Source organism: Rhinopithecus bieti, unplaced genomic scaffold, assembly GCF_001698545.2.
Source record: "Rhinopithecus bieti isolate Rb0 unplaced genomic scaffold, ASM169854v2 scaffold_10712, whole genome shotgun sequence".
Classification (NCBI taxonomy): Eukaryota; Metazoa; Chordata; class Mammalia; order Primates; family Cercopithecidae; genus Rhinopithecus; species Rhinopithecus bieti.
In genome coordinates this window covers 965,500-988,148 of record NW_016806920.1, presented here as the reverse complement: position 1 = coordinate 988,148, position 22,649 = coordinate 965,500, and the positions used below count along the sequence as shown (strand labels likewise).

Genomic DNA, 22,649 nt, shown 5'->3' with positions numbered 1-22,649 from the left:
CATGTAACTTCTCTATTACTTAGAACAAAAATTGACACAACTAGCAGAAGCCCAACCCCAGAAAATAGAGCCATCTTTATTCAACCCAGGACATTTAGTATTAGCAAAAACTCTCATCTCTCTCTCTTTCCATAAGCCAAGCTGGAAAGGGCCCTACGCTGTTCTTCTTTCAATCCCTTCGGCAATAAAAGTTACAGAAATCAACATCACACTCAAGTCAAAGCCTAAAAAGCTAAGGGAGCAACCCCTGACAGCCCAGAGAATGTCCTAAACATCAGTGTGAAGAAATAGAAAATCTTAAGCTAGAACTCGTAAAAAAACAAGCAACTAAGTAAGGGCTATTCAGCTTAATCCCACTCCTACCTAACCTTTCCTCTCAAAGTTCACCACCAAATATTAAAACTTCTTTTAAACTCATATTTGCAAGCAAATTTTAATTATACATGGGATTGCATTTGTAACTTTATAAATCCACGAAGGAGATTATATCTTGGCAAGTAAAGAAATAATTTTAAATTGAAACTATTTACTATGCCACTCTTATGGGAACTGTTATCGTCCTGCTACTATTTGCACTAAAACTATACACTGTGTCACCCACAATGTGGAATTCTGGTTGAAAAATTCTAATTGCTGTAATATTTTGCCTGATTATCATCCTTATAACAGGATTGATAATTACAGGAAAGATTTACTCAAGGTTGTTTTGCTTATAGCAAAAGTTATAGTTAGGGATAAAAAGTAAGTATAAAAGTTTTACTATCACTAAGTTTAATAGGGCTTTTTACTAAAGGTTGATAATACAATACACTTTAAGCTAGGTTTTTTAATAACCTTTAAGAAGGTTATTAAAAAAAGATTTTATACAAGGAAAGATTTTTATGGTAAATACTTGTCCTAAAAAAAAACACAACTGGTTATTTGAAGAAAAGATGTTTAGAACAAGTCAGAAAGTTTAAGTATGTTGTAGAGTCTGTGGGAGTTATTAAAAATAAAGAAAAGAAATTGTCAAATTAATGCTAAAATTATTTTAGCCACACAATAACATATCTCTCCCAATCATATTGCAAGGTACAAAAATAGCCTAAGCCTAAAATTACTCTCTAATGGCAAGTCAAGGGGGAAACACATGCTTTTCCTCAAGAAAAATGTTCCTTTTACATTAATGTTTCTGGTAATGTACAGCACATCTAGTAAAGGCAAAACGGTACTGCAATCCATTGGTGTAACAAACAAGTGTCAAACTCTACTGTCAGTTATGGTCTATAGGACCCCCACTAATGGTGGTAATCTTAATGCTCATATTCTAACCCTGTATTTTAAATCTTCTTTGAAAATTTATCTTTTTTTGCCTAAAGGTAACTAAACTCCAGACAGTGCTGCAAACAAAGCCAAACACAGACATGCTATTCTTCCAAAAACCCTTAAATCAACCTCAGGAGAAGGCCCAATTCCTGTTCCCCCACACGACACCCCTGTTCAACAGGAAGTAGCCAGAAAGAATCGTCATCCAACATCCCATAACAGCAGTTAGGTTTACTTCTCTTTAAAGGGGGAATAATACAGGAGTTATTAAGAAATAACTTTTAGGCAGATAGAAGGGGTAAAGGTTCTCGGTGAAAATTTTCCTGCAATAAAAAGCAACCGCCCGAAACTTTTCTTCTCTAACAGAAAAGGCGGCTAAAGAGCCAGGCTGGCAAACTCCAACATGCGAATACCAGCGATTAGAAACTAGGTCCATCTGACATGGCCAATATGGCGATTCCTGCTTTCTCCTTGTCACCACCTGTGCCAAGTGTCATGGCCACCTCCGGATAACACCACATGTTCAGAACATCATGGCGACCCACATTTGCATATTAAAGGACTAAGGTGGGAGGGCCAGGTTTTTTGCGGGCTATGTGAATGACACACCTGGTCAAACCAATCCCCTGGGCCCATGCAAATCAAACATCGCCTCTTCCAGCCTCTGATATAACTGACCATTTTTCCGTTGCTCACGCAGTCTTTGTTTCAAGCCCCCCCACCTCTGTCTCTGTACAAGGGAGCTGTTTTCTTCTTTCTTGCCTATTAAACTTTTCGCTCCTTAAAACCACTCCACATGTGTGTGTCCTTTTATCTAAATCGGTGCAAGACCAAAAACCGTGGTGTTCTTCCATTCATCAGGGCCGTATCATCACTATCTCTAAATTACTTATTCATACGCATTATGTGTGAGGAAGAAATGTGGCTCATAACTCCTTTTGCATTCCTACCTTTATTTTTGACCTAGATATTCCTTTGTCTTTCCCAAAGGACTGCTTAGTTTTTATCAGAGCAGGAACACCTCAAAAGAAACTTTTTTATTAATCTAATTGTATATTTACTGCCCAATAGAATCTTTTTTTTTTTTTTTTTTTTTTTTTTTTTGAGACGGAGTCTCGCTCTTTTGCCCAGGCTGGAGTGTAGTGGCGCAATCTCAGCTCACTGCAAGCTCCGCCTCCTGGGTTCATGCCATTCTCCTGCCTCAGCTTCCTCAGTAGCTGGGACTACAGGCGCCCACCACCACACCTGGCTAATTTTTTTTTTTTAATTTTTTTATTTTTAGTAGTGGGGTTTCACCGTGTTAGCCAAGATGGTCTTGATCTCCTGACCTTGTGATCTGCCCGCCTTGGCCTCCCAAAGTGCTGGGATTACAGGCGTGAGCCACAGTGCCCAGCCAGAATAAATACTTTCAAGACTGACAAACTCACTGAAATATAAATTCATAGCTCTCCCTATATTTTCCTCATTCTATCAACATATACAGTTCCAGCCAGTAACTAGCAGCTAGCATTTGCAATTCCTTCCCTCAGTTATTTTTGTCAGAGTAGAAAACCCATGCAACCTGAACTCAATCACTCTTACTGTCATTTTAAAAAGCCTAAACCCACTAAACAGCTTATCAAGATGTTCTGGAAATTGAGTTGGGGGAAAGAAAAAAGGGGGAAGAAAATTTCTGTTAGGGCAAAGGCTCACAAATTCTGAGATTAACAGGTCTTGCATTTGTTCCACAACCCTGCTCCAGGAGATGGCTGCTGGGGCTCAAAGTCCAGTCACAGAGGCTGCGCCCCAGCAGAGCCCCAGCTATGCTCTCTCTGCTGCCTTGACTCTGTCTAATAAACCCTTGCACAGCTTTTGGGTGTGTGTGAAAAAAGGAGGATGGAAGAGAGAGGGAATACAAAATGAAACTGAATTTCCTGCCAGCCCAAATAGTTCTCCCATGCCTGAGTTGGAGATGAGATTCAGAGCTTCTATGTTACTATCTTGGTCTTCAGTCTTTCCGGAGCCTGGCATCCCTTGGCCTCTCTAATGAAGACCATATTAGCATGCACTTGCTTGAGTACTTTTGAATCTCATTTAAAAAATCTCTTCCACTTATGATATTTTACAAACAAATTTTCGTCTTTAAATTTTTTTAATATGAAAATTTCAAATGCACACAAAATCACAGAAAATAGTAAAAAAAAAAAAAAAATTTAAAAAAAATAAAACTCCATACGTCCATCACCTAGCTTCAATAATTATGAAGACTCTTGTCCTTCCCATTTTACCTAATACCTCAACTATTTCTTTTTCTAGAGTACTTTAAAGCAGGCCTGAGACATTGTATCAGTCTACTTGTACACACATCAGTAAGCATCTTTAACAGATAGGACATTTTACAAATATAGAATCAGAATGCCTTTATCACACCTAACAAAAACAAATAATAATTCCTTGAATTAATTTAAAACCCAGCCTATATTAAAATTTCCTCTGATGGTCTTAAAACATGTCATGTATAGCTGGTTTCTTTCAATCACAATTCAAACAAAGTCCATATACTACATTCTGTAGCCTGATTTTTCCATTGACAGTAAGAAGGTCAGAGAAGCCACACCTACATTTAAGTCACTGTGCAGGAATGCATGAGAATAGCTTATTTGCTGAAAACATACTTTGGGAACATGGAATCTGCAAACCTGAACAGGCTCTCCAACCCCAGAAAATTTAATTCCTACAGAACCAGCAAAGCAATTTTGAGCTATGTACAGCAACAGCAAAATAAACTTCATTTAAATGACTTCTTTTTACACCATAGATTTAGTATACTTTCTCTATCTCTAATTGTCGGCCACATGGTCTTATTTTGAAGTATTTAGGGCACCTGCTACTTGGGCTGTTGGAGTTTTATATTTAAGTACACAGAACAGCCTGCTAGGGAAGTATTGATTTTTTTTTCTACAGCAGTTACAAGACGCTGTGTTTGCAAATGTGGAACAAAGAGCTCACTTTATATTTAGTAAGAATGTTAGTTCATCTAAAATAGAAAGAAAACTTAACCTTGAAGAAAGATAAAAGCCAACGCTGGAACATAGTAGTAAAGACTAACCTTTTTCTCTATTCTTGCAAGTAGGGGTAGAGATGGGTAAAGTTTTGGGGGAAAATATATGCCTTCCTCCACCACGGCTCTTGATAGAACATTTTTTAGTCCTTCAACTTAGAAAATGAAAACGCTGAGGAATACCATATTTAAGAAAAGGTGTTTACTTATCACTAGTTGGCTTTGATGCTCCAAAAATACATTATTTTACCAAAACTGCAAATGAGATACCGCCTCATACCCATGAGGATGACTACTGTCAAAAAACCAGGAAATAACAAACTCTGGAGAGAAAATGGAGAAACTAGAATGTGTGTGCTCTGTTGGTGAGAATGTAAAATGTTACAGCAGCTGTGGAGAACAGTTCCTCAAAAAATTAACAATAGAATTACCATATTATCCAGCAATTCCACTTCTGGCTATATACCCAAAAGAACTGAAAGCCAGATCTCAGAGATATTTTATATGCCCATGTTCATAGCAGCACTATTCACAATAGACAAAAGGCAGAAGCAACCCAAATGTCCACTGAGGAATGAACGAATAAAGCAAATGTGGTATATGCATACAATGGAATATTATTCGGCCTTAAAAAGGAAAATTTCGATACATTACAACATGAATGAATCTTGAGGACAATCTGTTAAGCAAAATAACCCCGTTACAAAAAGATAAATTCTGTATGATTCCACTTATGTGAAGTACCTACAGTAGTTAAATTCATAGAAGGGGACAGAAAGTAGAATGTTAGTACCAGGGGCTGGGGAAACAGGGGAATGAGAAGTTACTGTTTATTGGGTATAGAGTTTCAGCTTTACAAGATGAAAAGAGTTCTAGAGATGGATGGTGGTGATGGTTGCATTGAAGTATGAATATACTTAATATCACTGAGCTGTGCCCTGTGTAGTTAGAATGTACATTTATTTTTATTTATTTTTATTTATTTTGAGTCCCGCATGCTGGAGTGCAATGGCGCGACCCTGGCTCACTGCAACCTCTGCCTCCCAGATTCAAACGATTCTCCTGCCTCAGCCTCCCGAGTAGCTAGGATTACAGGCATATACTACCATACTCGCCTAATTTTTATATTTTTATATTTTTAGCAGAGATGGGGTTTTGCCATGTTTGCCAGGCTGGTCTCGAACTCCTGACCTCACGTGATCCACCCACCTCAGCCTCCCAAAGTGCTGGGATTACAGGTGTGAGCCACTGCACCAAGCCAAGATGTACATGTTTTGTGTATTTTACTACAATTAAAAAATACTTTAAAGCTAAACATTAATTATATGAGCAGGATGATGTGTTCAGTGCTCTGTATGCACTGGAGACAGGCAGCATGACTTAAGGTTCCAGGCAAGAGCTCAAAGCCTTTCTGTCCCCAGGATCCACTGCTGTCTCACAAGTGAAGAAGAGAAGCCCTGCCTTGTTGACCTGTGGAGGACTATTTGTTGCCTTTAGACAACAAAACCTTTTGATTTTATTTCTATGTTCCCAACCAGACCTCACAGAACTAGGGCTGAAGCACAAACTAACAGAGCCACGGATTCATTCTGGTAGACGTAAAAATGGATGCTCATGGCTCTGCTTGCAAAAACTCCAAGACTGAGGGGACAGCAGAAGAGAAGTTAGAACTCGCTTCCTCCAGTTGTGTGAACTACAAATGTACTAAAGGATCCAAATATTTACTTATTCAGAACAAAGGTTAAACTGTCTTTATGTAAATAATCATTATAAAAGCACATTTAATACTACAGATAAGTTGTTATATAATTTTAGAATTATAAAATATGTCAAGCACACACAACTAAATGTCTGTTAGTCAGATGATTTATGGTTAAAAATAACACTGTAAACGTAAGCAGTTCTAGGTCTCACAGGGTTGAAAAATTGCTCACAGGTTGCTAAGGGATATAATGATCAGATTTTAAAATTCTACAGCTTTAAGTTTAAAAGCAGACAAGTCACTGAATTACATGTGTCTTTCCCCTCCCTGTCCTCAGTGGAATGGAAAAAAACAATGTTTCCAGCATATGGAAGAATTTCAACACTTCAGAGGTAAACATCAATGACCAAATCTGATTTAAAAGTATTATCCAGTAAAATGTGTATTTCTAAATTAGACCAACTAGATAGTTTCAAGTGGATAAAAGTACATTAAGTGACCTTGGGCATTTCCTCCCTTCATCTTATTTTCTAAAAGTTACTGCATTTTGTATCTATTAAAAATATTGAGGATCTTGATATATGAAATCATAAAAGCTTACTAGCTTTACTAAAACATGATGATGTTGTCTTTGTCAAGCTTTCTCATAGTTCCAACTAAACTGGACAAAATTTTAAAATATAAGATTTTAAAACTAATATTTTCATAGGTGTAGACCATTTTTTCTCACGTCCTCCAAAATACTTGCATATATCCAGTGCTTCATAAACTTAGTCAAATTGAATTTATTGGACTGTTACATTAAAACATGGCAAGCTTATAATTACCTGAATAAATTCTCTTATAGCATTCAAATTCTCAACATGACATATTTATAAGTAAACCAAATGATAACAAATGTATTTTGATATTCCTAAGTAACAAGCTGATCTAAGGCCTATAAGGGGTATCAAAATATCACTCTGAATACTTATTCTTCTCCTCATTTTATAAAAATATATGTTGGAAGGGAGGCTTTAACATTTCCGAATATTTTCCAATTCTAGCTTTTGCACAACAGCAACAAACCTTAAAATTCACCTAATATTTGGGAAGTCTTTGAAAAGTCTAGACACAACTCTTGGGAAATAATGCAGTAACCAAGGAATGAAATGAAAATTTACACTGACCCCACGCTTGAACCATGTCATGCTGGGAATCTGTAAGTTGAGTATAAAGGAGGAGCCTTTTCTAAAAGAGTCTTAAGATTGTGCTAGAGCTAAGTCTTTAGGGCTGTAACAACAAAGAAAGAGGATAAACTAAAGCAGTGCTTTTCAGTTTTTAGCTAAGTACATAAGAATCACTTGGAGAACTTGCTAAAACAGACTGCCGTGCCCCAGTTCCAGAGACTGTATTTCAGTAGGTCTAAGGTGGAGTGAGAGATTTTGCATTTCTTACAAGCTTCCAAGGATGCTGATGCTACATTATAACAAAATACTGCATTATAGGGATTGATATGCTCCAGAAATTTTCCATATTCTCTAGATCTCTGAGAAAAACAGAGAAGTAATTTAACATAAAAACCAGAGAGGCAGAAATAGTTTCATTTTAGAAGAAAGACAAAATAGAGGATAAAATTTTATGAAGTATACAGTGACATGTTTAGGGAGATTACATGTGACAGCTTTACTTAGCAGCCTAAGGGTCATGGGACTAAATGCATAATTATTATGGTTTGGATACAGGTTTATGTGGAAATAACCATCGATGGCAATGCTGAGATGCATCTGGAACAGGAACTGGCTATGTTTTTTAACATTCCTGTAACTCAACAGAATCTGTCCTGCTCTCATGATTTGAGCCCAGAAAAGAGCTTACACAACCACAAGTGCATTCAAACAGATTCAATGCAGCATTCTTTCAAAAACATCTTGCTAGGGCCGGGTGCGGTGGCTCAAGCCTGTAATCCCAGCACTTTGGGAGGCCGAGATGGGCGGATCACGAGGTTACAAGATCAAGACCATCCTAGCTAACACGGTGAAACCCAGTCTCTACTAAAAAATACAAAAAAACTAGCCAGGCGAGGTGGCAGGCGCCTGTAATCCCAGCTACTCGGGAGGCTGAGGCAGGAGAATGGCGTAAACCCGGGAGGTGGAGCTTGCAGTGAGCTGAGATCCGGCCACTGCACTCCAGCCGGGGCGACAGAGCGAGACTCCGTCTCAAAAAAAAAAAAAAAAAAAAAAAAAAATCTTGCTAAATTAATGTTGAATGCAATACGGACACTACAAGGGCCTTGATCTTCTTTAGAAAAAACAAGGACACAAAGAATGAATGAAACCTGAAAAACCTGAAGACTAAGAAGAGCAGTCTCCAAATAAGAAAACTATTTTTGAGCTGCAACTAAAGACAGACCATGATATCTTCTGGCTGGTCTTACATAGTTGAAGGTTGTTTTCAAGATGATAACTCTTATTTTTTTGTCAGTCTCACTCTGTCGCCCAGGCTGGAGTGCAGTGGTGCAGTCTTGGTTCACTGCAACCTTCACCTCCCAGGTTCAAGTGATTCTCCTGCCTCAACCTCCCAAGTAGCTGAGATTACAGATGCCCACCACCACACCTGGCTAATTTTTGTATTTTTATTAAAGACAGTGTTTCACCATGTTGGCCAGGCTAGTCTCAAACTCCTGACCTCAAGTGATCTGCCTGCTCCAGCCTCCCAAAGTGCTGGGATTATAGGTATGGGCCATTGCTCCCGGCTTCATTTTTTTTTTTTTTTCTTTTTCCTGAAATCACCAGCAAGCATTGAACACTGGGCTTAATTATATATACCAAAGTCCCTCAAGTTGCTATGTATATTTGAGGAATAAACATACCCTATTAAAAAAAATCACCCTGTAATGATTCAGCTCAAAAATCAGTCTGTAACATGAGTGGAAGTAAAACAATAATGGTTCTGTTTTCATTCACAGAAAATAAATCCTTCCATCTCCAAGTTGTGCTTGGATGAGCCCAAGAGAAAAGATACTTTCAGGTCATTACATATTCAACTCAAATAGGTCAATCTCTTTAATAAATAGAAGAGGAGCATTAAGATGCAGTAATAGTAAATGAATACTAAAAACTTGCATAGTTAACATACCAAATGAAATAAGTTACAAATCTCTAGAAAGGGACCTTATGCCAATCAATTTTAAAACAATTTGTTTTCCAAATATTATTGTTTTCTATGCGACCAGATCTGCGCCACCAATTTTCTGGGATAATATACTCTATCTGCTATGGCAGATTAACAAAATTGGATCCAACAGTTTCTTAGCAACTGCAGATGCTTTTAAAATCCTTTGGCTATACTCTTTATAATATAGGACAATGTTTTCAAGTTTTTAAGAGTAGTGACGTTCAAGTCAACGTTTCATGAAGTTTAACCTAAATTTATTATGATTCATAGCTTCAATTCAGGGTTCTAGAAATTTTGAGTTGTTACAGTTCCAAATTCTGAAAGGTTACCTCATCGCTGGAAATATGTGTAATGTTGGAGCAATGCTAGATTATAAAGTTTATCATTCATTAATAATGAAACACACAAAGGTAAGGTGACTTTTCTTAGAGACCAATTTAAAGAATTTGTTGTAACCTTATTCGATGCCAAAGTGTCAATTACTTTCTATAGATGTTTATTGATTTAGACATTCGGTTTCAAATGGTGTCACTGGTAAATTGCCTTTCTTCATTTGTACACTTCAAGGTACAGCGAGGAACTCTACAGTAGATGTGGCTTCTCTTTTCCTCACTTACCCAGGTTTTGCCACATGCTGAAAATTTCACAACCCATTGTTACCCGCATGTCACCATACCTGAAATAGAACAAAAAACCAAACCTGATACAACACCTCCAGAACAAAGAAGTATTTGTGTGTCTTTAGGATACAATCTATCATTCTGAATTAAAAGGCAAGGAGTTTTTAATTAAAGATGTTTAATATACATGTCACGATGCCTCTAAGTCAAATCCTCATGTAAACCTTTTAGTAAAACAGATCTGTTTCATAATTTTTTGCATCTATAGACATTTTGAATCCTGAAAGAGCCAGGTCAAAACAATGTGTAAACATGTTTGAAATATTAAAACGTCAAGAAAAGACTGTTCTTGACTCCCTGGTCACCGGTTCTTCACTGTGTGATTTCCAGTTATGGGCATTCTAATTTATGAATCATTTGAACTAAATATTCTTTAAGAGGCAACATTTCTCACCTGATTATACATTGATACTTACTTTTCTAACACCTTTTTCTTCTTGGAAGGTGTGAACATCTCCAACTGCAGACACAACTGGTTTATAAAAATGACTGCGAGGTAAAAGTAGGAATCCCAGATCTAAAACAAGAACAAGATATTTCAATACTATGGTGTTACAAGCATATTGACAGGTGAAGTGACATAGTATTTTGGATTTGCTTCAAAAGTGGTTGAGGGTATAGTTGAAGTAAGACTGACCATGAGTTGATAACAGATGAAGCCGGATATGGGTACATCATGGGGGTTCATTATACTATTCTATTTGTACATATGCTTGAAATTTTCTAAAACAAAGAAGTAACTAAATAAATAAGTACTATTATTATCTAGGTGTATATTGCGCCAAAGCTGTATTCCAGGTTTCATGAGCTTTTTGGTATATCCTAAAAGGTAGATGTGTGACTTCTCTTGTAATATGTCTGAGTATCTCCAAGAAGATGAGGTATGAGATGGATTTCTTTATTCCTGTGTGAGTTCATTTTTGGAACTCCTTTTAGCGTAGAACTTGTAAAAAATGCATACACTTCCTCAGATATGCTAATTGCTTTAAATTCAGACATTATATAAAAATTCCCTGCCCAGGCAAATCTTTTAAGTTTTTTTATACCAAAAAACAGAATCAGAAAGAGATCTGAATAAAGTTCCCTGAAATAAACTTAGCAAAAAAAAAAAAGGACATAATGGAAAGAACACACTTCTCCACTGACACCATGTAAAATTAAAGACAACAAACCAGGAGACATATGACACAGAATCAGTATCTGCTATATATAAAGAGCTCTTACAAATAAAAAAGAATATAATGAAACCCTAAGTAAAATAATGAATAACAGTCAAGAACAGGCCAGGTGCGGTGGCTCACGCCTGTAATCCCAGCACTTTGGGAGGCCAGCGCGGGTGAATCACAAGGTCAGGAGCTCGAGACCAGCCTGGCCAATATGGTGAAACCCCGCCTATACTAAAAATACAAAAAGTAGCCGGGCCTGGTGGTATGCTTCTGTAGTCCCAGCTACCCGATGGGTTGAGGCCAAAGAATTGCTTCAACCTTGGAGGCCGAGGCTGCAGTGAGCCAAGATTGTGCCACTGCACTCCAGCCTGGGCGACAGAGAGAGATTCTTTCTAAAACACACACACATACACACACACACACACACACACACACACACACAGTCAAGAACAATTCACAAAAATATGAAATTTGATCAGTAACTAGTAGCTAGTCAACAAGTAATAACTAGTGAGAAATGTAAACTAAAGCAAACAGGATTTTTTCTTTATGTGTCAGAAAAAAAATCTCATCTAGTGTTGGTCTAGCTGCAGGAAAAGAGGCAATCAAAGGTAATTGGTACAACCTTTCACTCAACAATTCCACTAATAAAGATTTGTCTAAAGAAATAATTAAGGGCCGGGTGCGGTGGCTCATGCTTGTAATCCCAGCACTTTGGGAGGCTGAGGCAGGCAGATCACCTGAGGTCAGGAGTTCAAAGCCAGCCTGGCAAACATGGCAAAACCCCATCTCTACTAAAAATAAAAAAAAAAATTAGCCGGGCATAGTGGTGTGCGCCTGTAATCCCAGCTATTCTGGAGGCTGAGGCAAGAGAATCGCCTGAACCTGGGAGGTGGAGGTGGCAGTGAGCCGATATCGTGCCACTGCATTCCAGCCTGGGCAACGGAGCAGGATTCTGTCTCAAAAAACAAAAACAAAAACACCAGAAACAAAAAAAGAACCAAAGAAATAATTAGGGATATATGCCAAGTTTTATTAAGAATGTACATAAAATGAGTAATTTATAAGAAGGAAATATGAAATTTTGATATATTATAAGCTACGATGTAGACAAATATTATGTAACTGTTAAAATTCCCTTTTATTGTATTTGTGCTTTTTTGTATTTTCTTATTATCCAAAAGGAAATTTTATAAAATGTTTAATATGAAATATGTAAGAACGGAGTAAGAACAAAGATGCCCCAAACAAAGAACCACCATTCAGGAAGAAAGCCAAGACAGGCACTGCTCATCTTTGCTGTTTATCATTTGCTCTTTGAAAAATAGTATATCAAGAATTTGTAGGCACCCAGGCATATCACATTATATCCTAGATACACAGAGGGTTCTGCCTTAAAGAACCTTACCAATGTTTCATTTTTTCTTTTCATTAATTCATTCTAAAAAAATGGGAAGACAGAGAGATAAGAAACTAAAGGATCTACTTTGTATATGTTTTCTTCATATAAACTCCATTTCTAAAAAGTAAAAAAACACTATGTTCTAAGTCTCCTTTGTCATAAACAGGGATCATACAGAAAAGAGCAAGAATTAAAATGTATAGTAACAATAAAAAACTATCTCCTTTTAAGCGCTATGATTTCCCAGGTCGATAAGCATTATTACAGCCTTCATTTGTTCACAAATAAAATGAAAACTATTCTAATATTACTCACAGTTAAAACTAACATGGCCCAAGAGAATGTTAGGTAATTTCCTATAATACAATGTGATTCTTCTAGCCCAAGCAGGAGAGTCATCTAAATGAATGCTTACCTTATAATCAAAGTTTTCATTTAAGAAGTTCTTACGAAGTGCATCTGAGAGGTACAGAACTGTTGTAATAATAACACTAGTGATAAAAAAAAAATGTCAAGGTGAAAACTTCGTATTAGTGAAAATCATTTAGTATACAAGAATAAAAAGCTACTAAGATAAAATAAAACCTTCAGTAAGCATCTGGAGCAATATTAAATAATTCATATTTGAAACAAAAAAGAGATGATGGGTCAAAAAAAGGGGAAGGAATCTATCACTGAAGTCAGGTCCTTTGTAAACTGATACATAAAAGATCTATGAATTCATGTGACTCAGACAGAAATATATTATTACCTTGATGTTTTGTAATGTTTTTTGTTAATTTCCAAACAAAACAAAATGATTTACTACAAACATAACATTCCATATTTTTCTGTTTTTGAGACAGGATCTAGCTCTGTTACCCAGGCTGGAGTGCAGTGGCATGATCATAGCTCACTGCAGCCTCAAACTCCTGGGCTCAAGTGATCCTCCTGCCTCAGCCTCCCAAGTAGTTGGGTCTACAGGTGCCTGCTGCTGTGTCCAGCCAAATGGTTTTTCAGTTTTTGTGAGACAGGGTCTCACTGTGTTGACCAGGCTGGTCTTGAACTCCTGACCTCAAGCTATTCTCCTGTCTGGGCCTCCTCAAGTGCTAGGATTAAAGGCAACATTCCATATTTAATTATCATAAAAGAAAGTCATGCTTTTTAAAATACAGAGGAAAAAATGGAGCCCAAAGACAAAATGGATAGGAAAAAATAATAGAATACATTGAGTATTTATTAGCCTTCTCTCTGTTCTCCCCTGCTTAAGGTATTAGAGGGCATGGGAGAGCTATGGAAAGCGGATTCCCTCTTTAAGGGCGACAAGACTGCCACTAAAGAAACAATTATAGACTGTGAAATTGTCTATAACCCAGTACTAAGCTGTGCGAAACCGACAGAGTGCTACAGACATTCAGAGAAAGGGTCATCTCCAGGGCCGGAGAAATCAGGAAAAGCCTGACCAATACAGACACAGGTAGCTTACTGGGGAGATTTTAAAAAGAAGGATTTGGTGATTAGTTCTAGAGCTCTGCAATTTGTTCAAAATCTGCTAATTTTTATAACCAGAAGATAAATATTTAAAGTTGAATATATTTCCAATTGGTTCACTTAATGTTTAATACAACATTATACTAAAGCAAGATAAGCCACCCCCTGAGCTGCTATAAACTGAGGACCAATATATAAACTGTTGATATTTAAAATTTCTTTGACCTTAAAATTCTAAGATGCATGTGCAATGAGTGTGTGATATGATAAAGCCTCAGTTCTTTTCATGGGATTTGGAATTGGAGGATGTATTTATGTCACCCTAGGTAAAATGAAAAAACAAAAGAAAACAAAATACATGATCAACTTCATACCTTGGCTATCTTGCTAATAAAGATTATATTTACTAATTAGAAAAATATAGACTTTGAAAGACAAATATTCATTATTGTTATCTGCTGGGAAACTCACTATTATAGCTTTCTCGTGGGGTAGGGAAACATTAACAAGGGTAAGTTGATGGTTAAATGTGGAAGTTCAAGGTAACGAAAAGGAAACAAAACCACAATTTCATGGGAATCTGCTCTACCATGAACAGGCATTGTTACATGGGTGTGCATTTTATATATGTCATATGCACCTTTCAGTGAATCTTACTATTAAATTTAAGTATAAGAAAAACCTATGAGATTGAGAAATCTTATGATTTCTTCAGTCCCCTAAATGGCAGGTATCATCAGACAAAGTCATATCAAAGATAAACATGACCTGCAAATGATGGTATAATGTGCCAATTTCCCATAGACACTGGAAAAATAAATGATAATTGAAGACATCATTAATGTTCCAAAGTATTTTACTCAAGTTTTATTATATGAAACTGAAGCTGAATCATCAGAAAATAAAAGGCTATCAGGCAAGGAAGTTGTTCTTGCCTAGCATCTAGCAAGATCATTGGACTTCTAAGTGTAAAGAAGAAAAATCTGGGCCGGGCACGGTAGATCATGCCAGTAATCCCAGCACTTTGGGAGGCCAAGGTGGGCGGATCATGAGGTCACGAGATCGAGACCATCCTGGCTAACACGATGAAACCTCGTCTCTACCAAAAATACACAAAAAAATTAGCTGGGCGTGATGGCGGGCACCTATAGTCCCAGCTGAGGTTGAGGCAGAAGAATGGCGTGAACCCGGGAGGTGGAGCTTGCAGTGAGCTGAAATCGCGCCACTGCACTCAGCCCGGGCGACAAAGCGAGACTCCGTCTCAAACAAACAAACAAACAAACAAAAATCTGTATCCTTAACATACGGTTATAAGCACAAACTTTCTGCTTTGATGTTCAACGGAGAAATATACACAGTCCCACTACACCTGAGGTTTACATTAAAAATCACCTTGTGGCCCACAGTTTCAGCTTAGACTGATGTTCAGACACAATACCTCTGGTGTTAGTGAAACGTGACATATCTGGAATTTGGACTGTCAGGCCAAATGTCACAGAAAGGAGCTAACAAACTCAATCTTCCAAGGGAGAGAGCTTATTCCATGGCAAAGATTACCAAATTGTTATTTACATGGTGGATCCCAAACACACAAAAAATATTTGTGGCTTTTTGAAGTATACTTGCTGGTAAACAACATGGAACCTCGTGGCCTTACAATGAACAGTGGCTCCAACCTGCCCTGGGCCCTAGAATCACCTGGGAGCTTTTAAAATACGATGTCTGGGTCACATCGTCAGAGACTTCTGATTGGTCTGGGCTGCAATCAGAACATCAAGATTGTCAAAACTCCCAAGTGATTCTTATGGTGCACCCAGAGCTGAGAACCACTGCTCTACCTTAGAGCAGTGCTTCTCAAACTTTAACAGGTACCTGGTGACCTAGTTAAAGTACAGATGATCCAGCAACCCTGGAGTGGGACTGGAGATTTTGTATTTCTAACAAGCTCCAGCGGATGCTAATGCTGTTGGTTTGCAACCACTCAATGAAGAGCAAGGCTCTGGAGTGGCCCGAGTCAGAAATATTCCCACAAATTCTGCTTCAGCATTCTCCTGACTTCTGGAATGTTAGCACGATTCATATGGGGCCTGCAGTTCTTATTTCTAGATTGAACACCTCACCCTCTTATCAGGGCTGCCTTACCATTAGGCAGAAAGAGGCACAGGGCATAAGGCCTGGAAGCCTTTTAGGGACTTTCGAAAACATTGAGACCTGAAAGAATGTTATGCACCAAATTGAAACTGCAAAATAAAAAGTAAAAATAATGAATAATTACATGTCCACAGAAAGGGACACGATAACTTTCATTAATTGTCCAATATTTATGCAATTTTTTTAAATTATAGATTTTATAATTTTACAATTCCTAAATATAGTATACATAAATGCTGAGAAATCACAGCCAATCAAAATTAAATTATTTTACTTGATAAGCCAATAATTAAGAAGCAAATATAAAAAATACTTATAATTTTTTCTTCAGCAAAATTGTAGCCAATGTGGCATGTGGGTCTACTTAGTGTTTGATAGGATGAGGAGTAGGGCCTCCAAAAATATGACTGCTCAGGGCTAGAAAGATCTTAAAATGACTGTTCAAAGGCTTTTCTTTCCTACCTATAACATTCAGCCCAAGCCACCAAGGCAGTTCCCAGAGCTTTCTACGGTAACTCATCACTGAGACCATTTCCTAACACACAGGTCCCTAAGTCAGCCAGAGGCATTTATACATTATTGCTCTTTCATTTTAGTGGATACCTGTGGTGTTTAGGGACCGTTCTTTACCTGTTTCAATTTATCCAAAACCATGTGGCTTCTCTGGTTTCATTCTTTCACTCATTACTCAGTGTTTGAACATGGGGATATTGCAAATCTCAGTGTTCCAACTCAATAGTCAAAAAAGATTTTTAATCTGCTACCACAAATGGCCAAATTACTGGTTTATTCTTTATTTACCTTCCTTGCTTCCCCTCCCCCTTCCCCTCCCCTCCCCTCCCCTCCTTTCTCTCTTTCTCTCTCTCTTCTCTTTCTTTCTGACTGAGTCTCTCCCTCACCCAGGCTGGAATGCAGTGGTGTGATCTCTGCTCACTGCAACCTCTGCCTCCCACATTCAAGCGATTCTCTTGTCTCAGCATCCCAAGTAGCTGGGATTACAGGTGCCCACCACTGCACCAGGCTAATTTTTGTATTTTTAGTTGAGATGGGGTTTTGCCATGTTAGTCAGGCTGGTCTCGAACTCCTGACCTCAAGTGATCTGCCCTCCTCGGCCCCACTGTGCGTGGCCCAAATCACTGATTACTGCCACAGCAAGGCATGCACTAGGATCATTTCTGACAATCATAATCTACAGGCACAGCATGATAAAACTTACGTCTAAAAGAGAAACTGGTGTACAGGAAATTAAAGTTATTGCTTTATGGTTTTACAGTTGCCATCTCATTTTGGGCTTAAGAAATAACTTCAAGCAACCCTATTTCTCCCTCTCACTCTCACCCAGGAAAGCTTATCTTTTTAGTTACTCCAATTTGATAATTGGATAATTACTTTTTTAGTTACTCCAATTTGATAATCTGCTCAAACACAAGCCCAACAATCATACATGGACTGAGAGAAATACCTTTGTGGATAAACTGGGTCTGGACAATATTGATGTGTATATAATGAAAAACTAAGGACATCTGTACCTGGAGTCCAACAATTTCCCTACAACCAGGGAATTGTAGGAATTGGTGGATTAATTGGGGCAGCGAAAAATCAACACAAAGACATTTAGGGGAGATGAAATTCCTGGATAACCAATGTGGGAATGCATCCAAACTAGTGGTTCTCAAACTTCAGCATGCATGAGAATCACCCCAAAGGATGCTTAAGACTTCAGGGTCTTACCACTACCTATGGCTTGGGAGGTTTGCAACCCGGCCCAAGTAGGTGATTCTGATGCATGTGGTCATCCTTCTTATTTTGAGGACTGGTGTTACACATGGAAGAGAAGACAAGGAAGGGCTGGGACTTAGAGAGCAATGGCATCTGGGAATTTGGCCTTGTTTGCCACGGCATCCACAGGGGTGGAGACTAGTAAGTGTGTGTTAAATGACTGTGGCCTTATGATTACATTTGAGTCTATGCTTTGTTATACTTGTTTGCCATATTAGATGACTCTAAAATGTGAAGTTTATACAACTTTTATTTTATTTTTAAGCTATTTTGAACAGACTGAAATTAGGGGCAAAGCTGATCTAAGTGGAGGGCACAGAATCAGCTAAAGCAGGGAAGCAGAGAAAGGAGTGATTTTGTTTTCAGTCAATGGGGCATGCAGTGTGGATGAAGCAAAAAGAATGGAAAAGGATTTACATGGAGTGACTGTGAAAACTCTTTTTACCAGCACTTCACTGGGCAGTACTGGTAGAAAACCACTCATATGGCCAACAGCCTCTGTTTTGACCTTTTAGGCTTAAACCCTAAGAAAGCCTTTCCTTCATGCATTCATTCTCTCTACCAACTCCTCACAACTCACCTGGAGGAGATGGATTGTGCAAGCAATTTTTTTGTCATTATTTGCTACAACTATTCAAGTTTGGCACATTCAGCATAGTAATATATAGTTTTGATAAAAAATAAATATCTATTCTCTCCCTGAACAGTAAAAGCCTTTAAGGATAACTACATTTAATTAAACAAGCCAAAAACAAAACAATAGTAGCTGTGTCAGTGGATGCTCAGCAGATTAGCTACTCTACCACTTTTCAGGGTCAGTAGTGCATATTCCACCTTCCTTCCTGTTACTATGGATAAACTGTCAATGCTCCTAGCTTTCTTTATGTGCACTAGATCAATGATGCTCTAAGTGTGGGAAGCTTCCTTCCTTGAGAAAGTCTTACCACAAAAAACAATGTCAGTTTAATTATACTGCATGCTTACACTGATGATTTATTTTTATGTGCAAGCTTGTCATGGACAGGTAGCAGATAGTTCTTGGGCAGGCATACGTAGCAACCTTACATGCAATCCCATCCCTGCTTGCCCAAGGACATTGCTCTTTTAATTATCCCTGTTTTCTTTGGCACCAATATTTCTGTCTTTTACTAACAGGGCCATTCCTATTAGTAAATCAACATGCTGTAATATCCCATATTCTAAAAAGAATCCCAGTCCTAGTATCTCTTTCCAGATACAGCCCTGTTTCTCTGCTCCCGTTGATAGCAAAACTCTTCCTGTAATTGCTGTTTTAGTTTCTCAATTCCTATTCACTCTTGAATTCACTCTAATCAGGTTTTCCTTTTTACCACTCCACTGAAACAACACTTGTCATGGTCACCACTATCCACCGCACTTCCAAATCTCGGGACAAGTTGTCTGTCCACATCACCACCAACCTCCCAGCAGCTCTAGATACTGCTTCCTTCTTGAAATGCTTTCTTCACAGGACACTATACTTCACTGGTTCTCATCTTACATCACAGGCTGTTCTTTTTCAGTCTTCTTCACTGGATACCTCTCCACTTCCCGACTTTTAAAATGTTGGCATGCCCCAGGACTCAGTACTGTCTCTCTCTTTTCATTCTGTACTTTCTTCCTCAGTGCTCTTGTTCAGTTCCAAGGCTTCAAATCCTGACCATATGCTGAGGAGCCCAAACATACATGTCCAGCCCCAACGTCATCCCTGAGCTCCATGCAAGCATGTGTAGCTTTCCCTTCTACATTTCCACTTGGAAATCTAATATACCTCAAACTTATCATCCTCAATGCTACTCCTCTCTCCATTTTTCCCACCTAGGTGAATGGCGTCACAATTCATCCTTTTGCTTAGGCCAAGCATCTAAGGAACATCTTCCATTACTTTTCTTTTCTCCCACCCACACCCAGTCACTTGCAAGTCTTATCATCCTTATTTCCCAAACCAATCTTCTTACTACCTTCATTGCTATCCGCCTGTCCAAGCCATCATCAACATCTCTTACCTGGATGGCTGCAGTAAGCTCCTAACTGGTTCTCCCTGGTTTCTCTTTGGTCTCTCTGCATACCAATATCTGGGCTCTGTCTTCCTCCACCAACCTCATCTTTACTGGTTCCTTCCCTCCCCACATTTCAGCCACACTAACAGTCTTTCAGTTCCTTGAGTGTGCCACATTTACTCTGACCACAGGGCCTTTGTAGATGATATTCCTACTGACAGAATCATTCTTCCTTTGCGGTTTGTTACCCCCTGCTTAGCTTTCAGTTCAAGCCTCACTCCTTCATGAAAGACCCCTCCTGTACTAGTCCAGAACAATGTTCATTTCATAACACCCTCATAGACCTGTGCTCTTTGTCTTTATAGTACTTATTTTAAACATTAGGCACTGGAGAATACTGGCTGAATAAATGGGTCAGTAAATGAATGGACAATCTCTCTAAGAAACTTTGATTTAACAAATCCCTTTTTGGCTATGTAGATCTCATTTGAAACCCAAGTTGGTTAATGTATGATATGTTTGAGGCCAATACGCACACAAGATAACCAAAATAAAGACCTGAAATTTCAACTGAAGAGCGAGAGAGTTTTTCCTTTCCTCAGTAAGCAAGTATGTTACAAGATTTTCTTCTTGAAAATATGTATAAAGCTGTGACTTTATTTTGTACTTTATTTCACAATGTGTATGGGAAGGGGTGTAGAGAAGCTTGTTTCAAAGTGTCCTGTATTTTTGGTACTTAATTTTCATCTTCCTTATGTTTCTTCTTTATTAGGTTGAGCAGTTGTTCTCATCAGAAACATCTACCAAGAACTTACAGGGGGTCATGAGATAGCTCTGCAGCAAACAAGAAAGAGAAGAAATGCTTCTTGCCCTTGCAGAATTGTGAGTGGGCACACTTGCTATGTTATACAATATTAGGCATGCAGGTAGAAAAAAATAAAGAACCATACAAATCACCAGGTGTCTGGTCACAAACTCTGGCAGAGCTTCACACGAAGCAGGCAAGCTACAAGATTTGGAACAACACAGCTTATAGATGAAAGTTAAAGGCATTTAATTTACTTGAAAACACAAGAAGAAAAGACCAACACAAAAAAGAACATTCATTTTGAGGGATGAACAAGTCAATTGAGTTCAAGGGTAGGGCAATGGTGACTTCTCAGCCATCTGCTATCAATTTGACATGCATTAAGCACACGACTGGGTTAATAGAAGTGGGAGTTTGAGTTAAAATGCCACGTTGAGAGGCGCTGAACAAATGTTTGTCTAAGAAAATTGAAACTATGGAAGAAAAGGTGGTCAACTTCAGAGACGTAGATGTAACTCTTGCAACGTGCTTCAACATGGTTTAGCCAAGCGGAAACCTTTTCTTCCTAGTGTATGCTCTTTAACATATTTAAGATGTCCTTACCATCTTTCAGAAATCTAGTTTTCTACCAATACTATATGGGTTAATATTTTTCACAAAGCATAAATAGTAGAGGGCTAATTTCTGGACTATGCTGCATTTATGAAGCAAAGCAAACCTCATCTGCTTTCATGACTTGAATGGAGGAGAATGGTTAGACTATTAAAAAAGGAGAGGACAGGAAAGAAGAGGCAAGAGCAAGAACATGCAGCAGACTGGCTGCTCCAACTTGGCAGTGGTCTCTCTAGACACTGGAGTGTCTAGAATTCTCTCCATGAATGAGGCTGGACTCGCAGCCACCAGCCATTGCCAGTGGAGAGGCAGCACCATACTCCTACCAGCACTCACACGGGTGGCAATGGAATGAAGTCACTACATTTAGCAAAGAGTGACGGCACATTTCTTGGGTTTGCTATGGGAATAATCTTCTGTTTAAATGTATTACACAGAGCTCATCTCTAACAAAATCATCTTCCTATTTGGTTAACACTGTAAATGAAAATTCTGAACACTGTGTGTTTACTCAAAAGCAGAATCTATACTTCTCAGACTGCTATCCACTTGTGTGACCATAAGGTCTTCAAAATTGGAGTGAAGATGGGGCAGAGAGAGGCAGTATTTAATATCAAAAAGCCACACGGTTGTCACAATTTTAGGCAAGCTTAAGCAGAAATTGTATATGTAAGGAATAAAATGTCAATGTTACTTTCAGTCTGAATTTCTACCACTGAAATTTTAATTCAATCCAAAATATTCCTCTGCACATGAGTCAGGCAGAATGACCAAATGTTGATGCTGCATGATGATGATGTCCATAGCCTGGACCTCTTCCCATCTGGCTCCTTGGATTACCTCACAGCCCTTTCCAGGTACCCAGAATGCTTGCTCTTTGGTTATAAGGCCAGATGCATGAGCAAAAACTCCCACCTAAATCTGTAGCATGGGGACATCCAAATGAATAGATAGTCGATTCTACTCACAGATATCAAATTAAATATGTTAAATTCTAAAGACAGTTATTTCAACAGTCTCAATTAGTCTTCAAAATGGAAAAGCTGCTTCTGTACTTATGTAAAATATAATATGCTATGTTATACTATTTGTTACTTCACAAAGTTTTTAACACATCATTCTAACACCTCCAAGTCTAAAAATGTATATTGCAGCAGAAGCCATATTGAGCATATATAATCAAAATCGAATCCTATATGCCTGCAGCTCTCACCACCACCAAAGCTTGCCATCTGGAGAAAACACAGGGCGACCGTGGCCTATGGATAGAAGCTTAGAGAATCCAACCTTCATCCTGAGCATGAGGGTGTTGGCGTTCGGATAAGAGGAAGAAGGGGAAGCAGGCAAATGTGGGCTTGAA

At 38.4% G+C, this 22,649-nt stretch overlaps 1 protein-coding gene across 1 annotated transcript in view; it reads right to left on the bottom strand.

Annotated features, from left to right (window-relative positions):
* DOCK4 (dedicator of cytokinesis 4) overlaps positions 1-22,649 on the bottom strand; it is a 494,753-nt gene that overhangs the window by 77,237 nt on the left and 394,867 nt on the right. Inside the window, 3 exon segments of the mRNA XM_017878678.1 lie at positions 9,821-9,879; positions 10,300-10,400; positions 12,867-12,942. Coding sequence (XP_017734167.1) covers positions 9,821-9,879; positions 10,300-10,400; positions 12,867-12,942 — 236 coding nt within the window.